The 10,994-nt window shown below is 48.7% G+C and overlaps 1 protein-coding gene and 1 long non-coding RNA gene across 2 annotated transcripts in view; one reads left to right on the top strand and one right to left on the bottom strand.

Moving 5' to 3' along the window:
- MAPKAPK2 (MAPK activated protein kinase 2) overlaps positions 1-1,703 on the bottom strand; it is a 44,204-nt gene extending 42,501 nt beyond the window's left edge. The window contains exon 1 of the mRNA XM_033852681.2: positions 1,174-1,703. Within this exon, the coding sequence (XP_033708572.1) occupies positions 1,174-1,491 (318 nt within the window). The 5' untranslated portion in view covers positions 1,492-1,703. The remainder of the gene's footprint in view (positions 1-1,173) is intronic.
- LOC141278325 (uncharacterized) lies at positions 42-10,739 on the top strand. Its single transcript, XR_012330865.1, has 3 exons — positions 42-433; positions 2,127-2,238; positions 8,405-10,739. It is a non-coding gene; the product is annotated as an uncharacterized lncRNA (long non-coding RNA).
- The last annotated feature ends 255 nt before the right edge of the window (positions 10,740-10,994 follow it).

The following is a 10,994-nucleotide window of genomic DNA, read 5'->3' as shown; positions in this document are numbered from 1 at the left end:
CGTTTTGGGTCACCTTTAGAGATGTGGTTTGATCTGAAACCCCTCTTTGGGGAAAACCTTCTTCATGACCCTGAACATTGGCTCACACTGCACTGGCGACTCATCAGACCTCCAAGTCCATTCTGTTTAACTTCCGAAGTAGATACTCTCACTGAAATCCCCATTCTCCCCCCTACCAGATCCCCTTAAAAAAGAAAAGAAAAAGAAAGAAAGAAAGAGGTTGGTTTTCCCCAGCTCTAGGAAAACGCTCCCTCCTCTGTCCACCAATCGCCCTTGTCCAGGACTCAAGTGGCCATCTCCGATTTGCGGAATCAGCACTGGGCCAAGCCGTGGTTTACGGACCCGGTTTACAATGATCAATGGAGCTATGGGAACAGCAGACACCGCGAAGGAGCCTGCTGGCCTCCCATCTGGAGCCTCACAGGCACTGAAGGTAGGAGGGGGCACGCTCTCGGATCAAAACAAACCCTCCCCCGCGCCCGGGGCGGTCGCGGTGGGGATGGGGGGGGGGGTGTCGGTGTCCCAGCGGAATCTCCAGCCTTGCACCTCCCCGGCCGGCGCGCCCCAAGGCAGCACAGCCGCACTCGCAAGGCCCAGGGAAGTGAAATCACACATTCCGGCTCCCAAATAAGGAGCGAGGCTAAATAAACCTCTGAGATACGACTTCTCCAAACCAACCGACCAACCAGCTCAATGAGTAATGGGCCTTTTGTGCCCACAGAAAGAAAGAAGGGAGGAGAGGATAGGGAACCACAACCCCCGAAAATCACTTCCATGAGACTAGGGGGAAAATTAGCAGAAGTGGTCCCGAAGCCAACCGTTGCGACTCGGCTGGATGCCGCTCAAACCCAAAATGGCAGGGTCCTCACGAGTCCTCTCGAGTCCCCGCCACTCACACCCGGAGGTGACCGGAAACTCGGTCTCGGCTGTGTGGTCCGCCGGGACCTGACCTTCCCGCTGCCCCCCGCCCCCTGCCGCGCACTTGGCACCCCTCACGCGCGCGGGACGGGCAGCCCCGCCGCGGCCACTCCTCCGCGGCTCCGACGCCAGACCGAGGAAAGCGTCGGCGCGACCACGCTGAGCCACCGAGAGCTTAGGCCGCTGCGGAGTGTCAGGGGTGTCCCCGGGAGACCCCATCCGCCCGTCCTCCCCTCCCTCGGGCCCCAAACCTACTTTTAGGGCGAATTTCTCCTGGGTCCTCTTGTTGAAGATCTGCAAAACTTTCCCGTTGATGCCCAGTCCCAGGACCTGGGTGGTGACCTTGTAGTCGTCGATGATGGCGTTCTTCTTGATCTGCAGGCTCGACTTGACGTGGAACTGGGGGAACTGCTGCGGGGGCTGCGGCGGCGGCTGGGCCGGGGGGTGAGGTTGGGCCGGGGCGGGGGGCTGCGGCGGCGGCGGCGGGTTGGGGAACATCGCCGGCGTTGGACAGCATGGTGCGGTGGCGGCGGCGGCGGCGGGCTGGGGAACAGCACCGGAGTTGGACAGCATGGTGCCCGTAGGCGCGAGAGCAGCGGCGGGAGGGCCCGCGGCGGGCCCCTCCTCCGGCTCCGGACGGGTTCCCCGCCACCCCGAGCCCGGCTGCGAAGTTTGGTCCGGGCTGGAGCCGGCTTCCCCGCCCCGGCCCGGCTCCAGGCTCGGCGGGTCGCGGGGCTCCGTGGGTCCCGCTGTGCGCCGCTGGCGCCCACCGGCCCTGCTCCCTCCCTCCCACCCTCCCCCCGGGGGCCAGGCGCTCGGTGGAACGCGGGACGGAGGGGCCCCGGCCGGGGGGGAAGCGGCCGCGCGACAAAGTACCCAGCCCGAGGGCCGGCGGCCGCGTCACAGCCTCGTCTGCGTCCGGGGCCGGTCCTTAAAGGGGAGGGTCGGAGGGGGCAGGGCTTGGGGAGGCGGGACGGAGCTGGGGAGGCGTGGGCGTGGGGGAGGGGCTGGCCTTAAAGGGGAGGACGCAAGGCTTCCGGAGCGTGAAGGGCCAAAGCTGGGGACTGGGGCTGGGGACAAGGAGCGGGGACCGAGAAATCTTAGTTCTTAAATAATCAGGGCCACGCAAAGGGAAAGGGGAGGCGTATGAAAGTAGCTGCATAATCAGATAGATAATCCACTTTTCTCCAATTGTCTGGCTCTTTTAGAGAGCAGCAGCTGAGGGTGTATTTCGAAGGCGGGGGATGACTAGCAAGTATGCGCCAGATGAGACCTCCGGGGTGACCTGGAATTACAGAGGCCACTCATTCTCGGAATAGGGTGAGGCAAATATGGAATATTTTAACTTGAACACTTTCCTCTGAGTTTTGCATTTCTTTTCTCACAAATTCGGTGCACCTCTCCCAGTGGGAAGAATAGGGTGTGGAGAGAATTCCCTGAGATAATGTACCAAAAAGGGAACGTCTGGGGAATAGGTCCTGATTTCCAATGTGGAAAAGTTAGGCCCTAAACCTACAGCCATAAGAAATGGGTATTTTTGAAGAAGCCAAGTTCTAGTCCAATTTAGCCCCCTGTCTCTGAGGAAGATACTAAGGATCTAGCTGGACCTAAGCATAGCCCAGATCAGGGGAGGAGATTGGGGAGGCCCTAAATTTAAGCTGCCAGAGGGTGTTGATACATATTCTGATGGGCTTTGGGGGATGATCATGAAATAAATTCCTGCTGACCTCCTCCCCACTCTGACTAGTAAAACAGCTCAGAAATAAGACAAGGAGCCTGAGGTGAAGACAAAACCTCAGCTTAATTACTGATAAGGCCGAATTAGAGAATGTGACTTTACCTGTGGCCACACGTGGCCCCTAACACGTTCCCCCAACACTCTAGAGCCCCCTTGTACAGGGAGACCTAGCTCAGGGAGAAGCAGAGGAGGGAACATCCTAAGGAGAGGTGCCCTGGGGACCGAGCCCAGGCAAGCATGGAGTGAAGGGTAGCCTGAAAGGTAGAAGTTACCCTCTTAGCAGAGTCCCTCCCTTCCTGGGACTCACTCCAGGGCCCACTCCATGGACCAAGGAGAAATATGAGTCCCCTAACACAAATACTCGCTCTTTCTGAGCACAGTTAATTTAGTGTACACCTTGACTTTGTGCAAGGTGCCGTGCTCAGGCCTGCAGTGGTGGATGGTGTTGATCTGTGGAGGAGAAGAGAGGTACAAGCAGACAGCATCAAGAGAGTGGCACTGACACAAGTCTGGGAGGTGAGGGCAGAGGGATTTTCCTCTGCAATAGCAGGTGGTGGAAGCTCTCCTCTCATGCTAGAGGGTGCATAAGTTAGACAGTTCTCCATTCCTCTGACTCCTCAAAGATAAAAAGACAGCCTACGGCCACAGAGATTGGAAAACACCTCACCCATTCTGCAGCACTACTATCACTTCCCTTAGGCACACAAGGGAGAAGCCCAAGGACTGAGAGAAGGACGCAGGGATGGGGAGGTGGAAGCACCTGCTCCTTGCTTCTCATCTCAGCTGGGCTGGGGCTGTGCAGGGCTGAGAGTTGGTCTCTTTTCCTCTGCAGAAGGTCACCAGTGGCTTCCTACTGCCTGGTACTGAGTTTTCACCTGCTTCCCTCCACACGGCTAGAAAGAGGATAAGCTCTTTTTGCCCTTTCAGAGACAGAAGGCACAGTGGAAAGAGAATAGAATTTAGAGACAAATGACCTGAGTTCAAGTCTCTCCTCTTTGTATCTGAAACAAGGAGAAAAATAATAAAATTGAATATCGGGGCTGAGTGAGAATTAAATGAGGTAGTGTTCATGAGAACTCCCCAAAAGCTAGAAATGATCATGAAATAGTAAATCTTATAATGACTGAGGCATTGCTGGCTTGCTCCTCTGCTCTGTGCCCACTGCATGGGGATCTGCCCCTGATATCAAAGCTGCCTTCCTATCTAGCTGGGACTCTGGGGAGATGCTGCAGCCCAGTGACCTAGGAATAACTAGACAACTGAAACCACAGCTGGGGCTTCCTTCTGGAATTACAAGGACCAGTTAGGCCCAGGGGGCACACAAGGACTCAGTACATAGAGATTACAGAAGCTGCACACACAGCACCCAGAAAACATATACATATATCAACACAAAGACATAAGTGCAATGTGCCTGGCATGTAACAGACATGGAATAAATGTCTAATGGATGGATAATAACTGGGGAGTGAGATGGGCTAAAGGAAGAACCTAAGATGGGCAAGAGATCCAGAGTCTTAAGTTCCATTCCAGTCCTAACTAACTATGTAACCTCATGCAAGTCCCGCGCCCTCTCAGTTCCCTCTTTCTCATCTGTCCAACAGTGATGTTAACATCTGTCCTGCCTCCCTTGTAGAGCTATTGTAAGAATAAAATAAAATATTTTTCCTTAGGACATGGAAGTCCAAAGTCCTATTTGTATAATACCAAGCTCTCAACCATCTGTAATGAACTACTTAAACAATTTTTATGGATATGTAGAAGCACTTCAAAAGTTAAAAGTCTATGCAAATAGAAAGTACTATTTTTGTCTACTATTGACATGCAAACACATATGCCATGAATACTGTACACACAAAGACAATTGAAAGACCTCAGGTACATAGAATTTGGTTAATTATAATCCTCCTCATCATTGAGTCATTGGTCCATCTCTGCTTTTATTTAATTAGCTATTAGTTTGGTTGTTTTGTTTTGTTTTGTTTTTGGGCAGGTTTTTTGGCTGCGCCTTGCAGGGATGTTAGTTCCCTGACCAGGGATAGAACCCAGGCCATGGCAATGAAAGTGCCAAGTCCTAACCACTGGACCACCAGGAAAGTCCTTCGTTATTTTTAATAATGCAGTAGGCACCTGTGAATCCACTACCCAAAATGAAAACTAGCACTTTGACAGTAGCATACATCTAACTAGGTGGTTCCTTCATTCATCCCCAACCCACCTCTGTTTTCTCTGGCCAAGATAAACATTATCTTGAATCCTAGGTTCATTATTCCTTTCCTTTCCTTTTATGTAGTTTTATTTCATAAGGACACATAAAGGTGTCTGACCTTCATAAAAGGTGAAGCTCATAGTGTCTTAAAAGGGAGGTGGATAGGGTTCCCTGGTGGCGCAGTGGTTGAGAGTCCGCCTGCCGATGCAGGGGACACGGGTTCGTGCCCCGGTCCGGGAAGATCCCACGTGCCGCGGAGCGGCTGGGCCCGTGAGCCATGGCCGCTGAGCCCGCGCGTCCGGAGCCTGTGCTCCGCAACGGGAGAGGCCACAACAGTGAGAGGCCCGCGTACCGCAAAAAAAAAAAAAAAAAAGGGGGGGAGGTGGATATGGGTGACTTTATCAGAAAGATGAGGTTAAAATAAGGAAATGTCTTGTCATAGTTTCAGAGTATTCGCCACCTCCTCATGATGACGGTGACGATGATGATAATGATGGCGATTATTGAGTGCTTACTCTATACCCAACACTGTGCTCAGCCTGCCATTGTCTCATTTAAATCTCATGAGGGTCTGTGGTAGAGATTGCTGTCTGTTTCCGCCAGTATCCATTTCCCCCTCTTTGATAGTAAATAATCTTCAGTATTTAGCTAAGCACATGACTGCCCGGAATAAAAACTACATTTCCCAGCCTCCATTACAGCTGTCTGTGTTCATGACTTGTAAATGGAAGCTGTTGAGAAAAGAGGTAAGTCCTCCTCCTTCTCGTCCTCTTTTCTCCTTCCTGGTGCCCGGAATAAAAATGTAATGGCTGGAGGAACCTCCCTGGTGGTCCAGTGGTTAAGAATCCATCTTGCGATGTAGGGGACGCCAGTTCAGTCCCTGGTTGGGGAACTAAGATCCCACATGCCGCAGGGCATTACTAAGCCCACGCGCCACAACTACTGAGCCCGAGTTCTGGAGCCCTCGCGCACCACAACTAGAGAGAATCCCGAGCACTGCAGCGAAGAGCCCACGTGCAGCAACTAAGGCCCAATGCAGTCAATAAATAATTTTTTTTTTTTTTTATGTAATGGCTGGAGCTTGAGCAGCCATCTTGAATCATGAATTTGGAGACCACAGGTTGAGGATGACACAGCAAAAGGATAGAAAGAGTCTATGTCCTTCTATCCATGGAGTATGCATAGAAGATGGAGCCTGGATCCAACATATCAGCCCTAAACAACTTACCCAGCCTTTATATGAAATAGAAATAAATGTCCTTCTTATTACAGCAACTGATGTTCTAAGTTTTCTATCACTCACATCCAAATCCCATTCTAACTGTTATACAACCCTATGAGATACGTACTGTTATCCTCATTTATCTATTTTAAAAATGAGGAAACTTAGTCCTAGAGAAATTGAATAACTTTCCTAGGGGTACATAGTTAGCAAAGCACAGAACCCAGGTCTTTCTGACCCAAAGTCCATTTTCATGGCCCCCACTCTAAATCCTAAGCAGACATACACCCACATATCCTTCTTGATGTCCAAAATATGGTATCTTGCCATTTCTGGGCAGGAATGACCTAAAAAGGTATGGCCTATACTTTCCATTTTAGATAAACTTTAAATCTCCCACACCTCAATTTCCTTCAATCTTGACCTAATCTGTTACAGAGTATAGGTCTGTGTTAATTTGCATGACTGTGTTATATGATAGGATTACTTGTGAATCCATGGCAATATCTCTTCTCAAGGCTTCCCCCGTCCTGCCTTCCACCATCAGGGAGTAAAAATTTCCTATTTTGCTGTGATATGGCATTATGAATGGATGACAAAGGGTGAAAATCTATGGAGGTGAATTTCCTGCAAATTTTCAGATAACACGCTCTTGATGAAATACGATCATCCGCAAGCTGTTGGATAGATATATGCACACAGATAAAGTGGGCTTTGTATCTATTGCTGGGGCACACAAACTACTGCCGAAGGCAGCACGATTCACAGGAAAAGCTCTCTTCACTGAAAGCTCACTCTTGGAAAGGAAAATGACTTGAGGCCAGGGAGAGATAGTCTTCATCTTATAGGCTAGTTTTTCTTTGAGAGATTGAGAAATTCTCCAAAGCAAAAATGACAGATATATAAGAATTATTCATCACAAAATTTCTGAAATCTCTGAAAGTGCTAGGGACTGATCCACAGAAAGAAATTTTACCCAAAGTAAATATTGTGGGCAATGCCCTATGTGAGGACATCTCAGAGGTGAAGAGATGCTCTGCTCCTCCACCCCAATGCCCTTATCTGCACCCCATCCTTTGACTGTTTAATGCCACAGCAGGGAGCAGCTGGAGCAGAGGGAAAGAGAAAGAAGGAAGTACCTAAGGGGGAACAGAAACTTAGCCTCAGCACATCGACAGACATGACCTGGTCCAAAGGGACGGAAAACGGGACTAATTAAGACTACAGGTTGCCTAACTGTAAATTCTGTGCCTTAGTCTGGGAAATGGAGAGGAAAGGGGTAAATATTCCATCATAGTCAAGATAGCCCAAGACTGTTGTCCCATATTAAAAGCTTTGCCCGTCCAGTCTAGCCTGTATCTGGCATGTCCATTGCAATTCAGATGAGCATTCAGCCTGGATAGTGAAATGGGGAAGGGAGAAAGGTAAAGGGGATTTGCCATCCAGGAACACAACCAGGGTGTGTCAACCCAAAGGGTCATTGGTCTTTGTCTGGTAACCTGCTGACCCCTGGAATTTTTTTCCATCCCTCACTTAAGATGAGTAAATGGGAGTGGGAAGGTAGGAAAGGTAGGAAGAGATGGGGAGGGGACTGGGTAGCGATTTCCTAAGTGTATAAGAATAAACAGCTTCCCGTGAGACCATAATTTTGAGGCAGCGGAACATGGCGGAATCAAGTCCTGGGTTCAAATCCCACCTCTACCACTTACTACTATAATAACTGCACCTCTGCATTCTTTTTGTATAATGAAGGGGGAGATAATATTCCCTAGATTAATATTCCCGTGCCAAGTTTTGAGCTGTTACTGACACATACTGATTGGCCTCTGTGGAGCAGTTATTATGCAGCAGGTACATTCATACCAGTCATCTCTTTCAATCCTTTCGACAGGCTGTACTTAGTATTATTTCTGCTATTCCAATCATTGAAAGCACTGTGGCTCAGAAAGGTTAAATACCCGGCCAAAGTCATCACAATAGAGCAGAAGAGCTGGAATTCAAAACTCATGCTGTTTCCGCTCATGTCAAAGTCCATGTTCCTAAATGCTCCTGTAAGTTGCATTTGGCTCAGGAGAAGGAAACAGTCTGCAACCTGCATCTTACTCAAATTCCAAAGACTCTTCCTCCAAGACAGAGAGTTAAAGGCAATGAATAAAGCCATTTAAGCCGTAATGAATTTAGGATCCTAGGATGTATAAGCTTTTGAGAAATGACTTAAATATATGAGGTACATGTGGCATAACCCACATTTTGTTTTGGTTTTGCTCATTAAATGACAGAGGTAGGAGCTAACTTTTCCCCCCATGTTTCTCTTTAGGTTATGAAAACTGTAATATTGTAGAGACGAAAAGGACCTATGAAGACCACCTGATCTGTCAACTTTCTCAAAAGACCACACCTACATGAAGACAAGTAGGTGTGTGACCTTCAAAGCTTTAGGCTCTCAGAACTTCCGGTGTCTCACTATATCATGAAAGGAAGTTCTTCCTTTTGTGTGACCTATATAGTACATGTTGCGGGCAAGTCCCTCTCATTCCTGGAAGCTCGCTCATTGATGCTGGCCAGGGGTCTCCCCACAGCTTTGGATAGATGTCTAGAACCCTCCCTTCACTGGAGCAGTAGGTGCAGGGGAAAATTGGATGTGCTGGAAGAGAGAAGTTGGCATGTGGGCCAGCCTGGTACCTGCACCTGACCCCCACCATCAACTTTGCACCCCCTTTCATATCCACAAACATTTACTGAGCACCAGTTCAGGTCAAGTATTGTACTGGGCATAGGAATGCTCAGAGGACCCTGATGGACCTTGAGTGCCTTGAGAAGTTACATATATATATATTTACATATATATGTAAATGGTGACATTTATGTATACACATAACATAAAATGTATCATTTTAACTATTAACTAGTTCAGAGGCATTAAGTACACTCACGTTGTGCAGCCATCACCACCATCCGTATCCAGAACTTTTCATCTTCCTAAATTAGTTCTCTGAACTCATTAAATAATAACTCCCCACTCCCATCCTTCTCCCAGCCCCTGGCAACCACCATTCCACTTCCTGTCTCTATGGATTTGACTACTCTAGGAAACTCATATAAGTGAAATCATACAGTATTTGTCTTTTTATGACTGGCTTGTTATACTTAGCATAATGTATTTAAGGTTCATTCACGTTGTAGCATGCGTCAGAATTTCCTTCTTTTTTTTAAGGCTGTACCATTGTGTATATATATATATATATATATATATATATATATATATATGTATATACCACCTTTTATTTATTCACTCATCCCTCTTGATGGACACTTGGTTTGCTTTCACCCTTTGGCTATTGTGAATAATGATGCTATGAACATGGATGTACAAATATCTGTTTGAGTCCCTGCTTACAATTCTTTTAGGTATATACCCAGAAGTTGAATTGCTGCATCTTATGCTAATTTTATGTGAAATTCTTTAAGAACTGCCATGTTAATTTCCATAGCAGCTGCATCATTTTACATTCCCATCAGCAATGCATAAGAGTTCCAATTTCTCCACTTAGCTAACACTTGTTATTTTCTAGGTTTTTTGGGGTTTGTTTTTGGTAATAGCCGTCCTAATGGGTGTGGCCTTGAGAGGGTTTAAGTTTGGGTCTTCAGGGCTCACAAACAGGAGAGAGTCATCTAGAAAGTTCTCACCAAAGAAATGACATTTGACCTAGGGATCTAAATATGGGCAAGAATTCTCCAGGTAGGGCTTCCCTGGTGGCGCAGTGGTTGAGAGTCCGCCTGCCGATGCAGGGGACATGGGTTCGTGCCCCGGTTCGGGAAGATCCCACATGCCGCGGAGCGGCTGGGCCCATGAGCCATGGCCGCTGAGCCCGCACATCCGGAGCCTGTGCTCCGCAACGGGAGAGGCCACAACAGTGAGAGGCCCGCGTACCGCAAAAAAAAAGAATTCTCCAGGCAGAGGAGGAGAAAGGGGTAACACTAAACAATGGAGCAAAGGGAGACGAGAAATTGCACAGCCTGTTTAGGAGCAGCAGGTGGTCAGCACAGGCTGGAATGCAGGGTGTGCAGGGGAGAGTGTCAAGATGTGGGGCGAAAAGCAGATTTAAGGGCTAGACATTCCACTAAGGCTTTGGACTTTGGGCAACAGGGAGCCATTGGTAATACTATGTGAAAGTGCTGTGCAAACTTCAACACATGATATAAATGCAAGAACTTAGAACAAAAAAGAAAGAAATGTTTTTAAAGAAAAAAATGGGGACTCCCCTGTGGTTAAGACTCCGCCTGCCAATATGCAGGGGACATGGGTTTGAGCCCTGGTCCGGGAAGATCTCACATGCTGCAGAGCAACTAAGCCCGTGCGCCACAACTACTGAGCCCGCGTGCTGCAACTACAGAAGCCCAAGCGCCTATAACCCGTGCTCCGCGACAAGAGAAGCCACTGCAATGAGAAGCCCGCGCACCGCAACGAAGAAGAGCCCCCGCTCACTAGAGAAACTAGAGAAACTAGAGAAAACCTGCAACTAGAGAAAACCTGCGCGCCACAATTAGAGAAAGCCTGCGCGCAGCAGCAAAGATCCAACACAGCCAAAAATAAATAAATAAATATTTTAAAAAATAAAATAAAGAAACAAATGTACTAAGACTAATACACATTACCTGGAAATTGGAGGCAGTTTCTGGCAGAAAGGACACTGGGCCCCCGGAGTGCTGGTTCAGGCCAGCCCCCTGGTGTTGGGTCCCAGTGCAAAGGTGGCCAAACGACCCACCCATGTCGACCTCTCTGATACAGAGGGGCTTAACTGTCCATGAGATGGGAGAGTGGCCTTCCAGGCCTAGAGGGTCACAGGTCCCCCCTCCTTCCTCCTGGACCACTGCACTCAGCAACGTGTCACCTTTTAGTGCAAGAT

The sequence above is a fragment of the Tursiops truncatus genome, chromosome 1 (assembly GCF_011762595.2).
Source record: "Tursiops truncatus isolate mTurTru1 chromosome 1, mTurTru1.mat.Y, whole genome shotgun sequence".
NCBI classification, from domain to species: Eukaryota; Metazoa; Chordata; class Mammalia; order Artiodactyla; family Delphinidae; genus Tursiops; species Tursiops truncatus.
The sequence above is the reverse complement of the archived record's forward strand: the minus strand, read 5'-3'. Positions and strand labels throughout refer to the sequence as shown.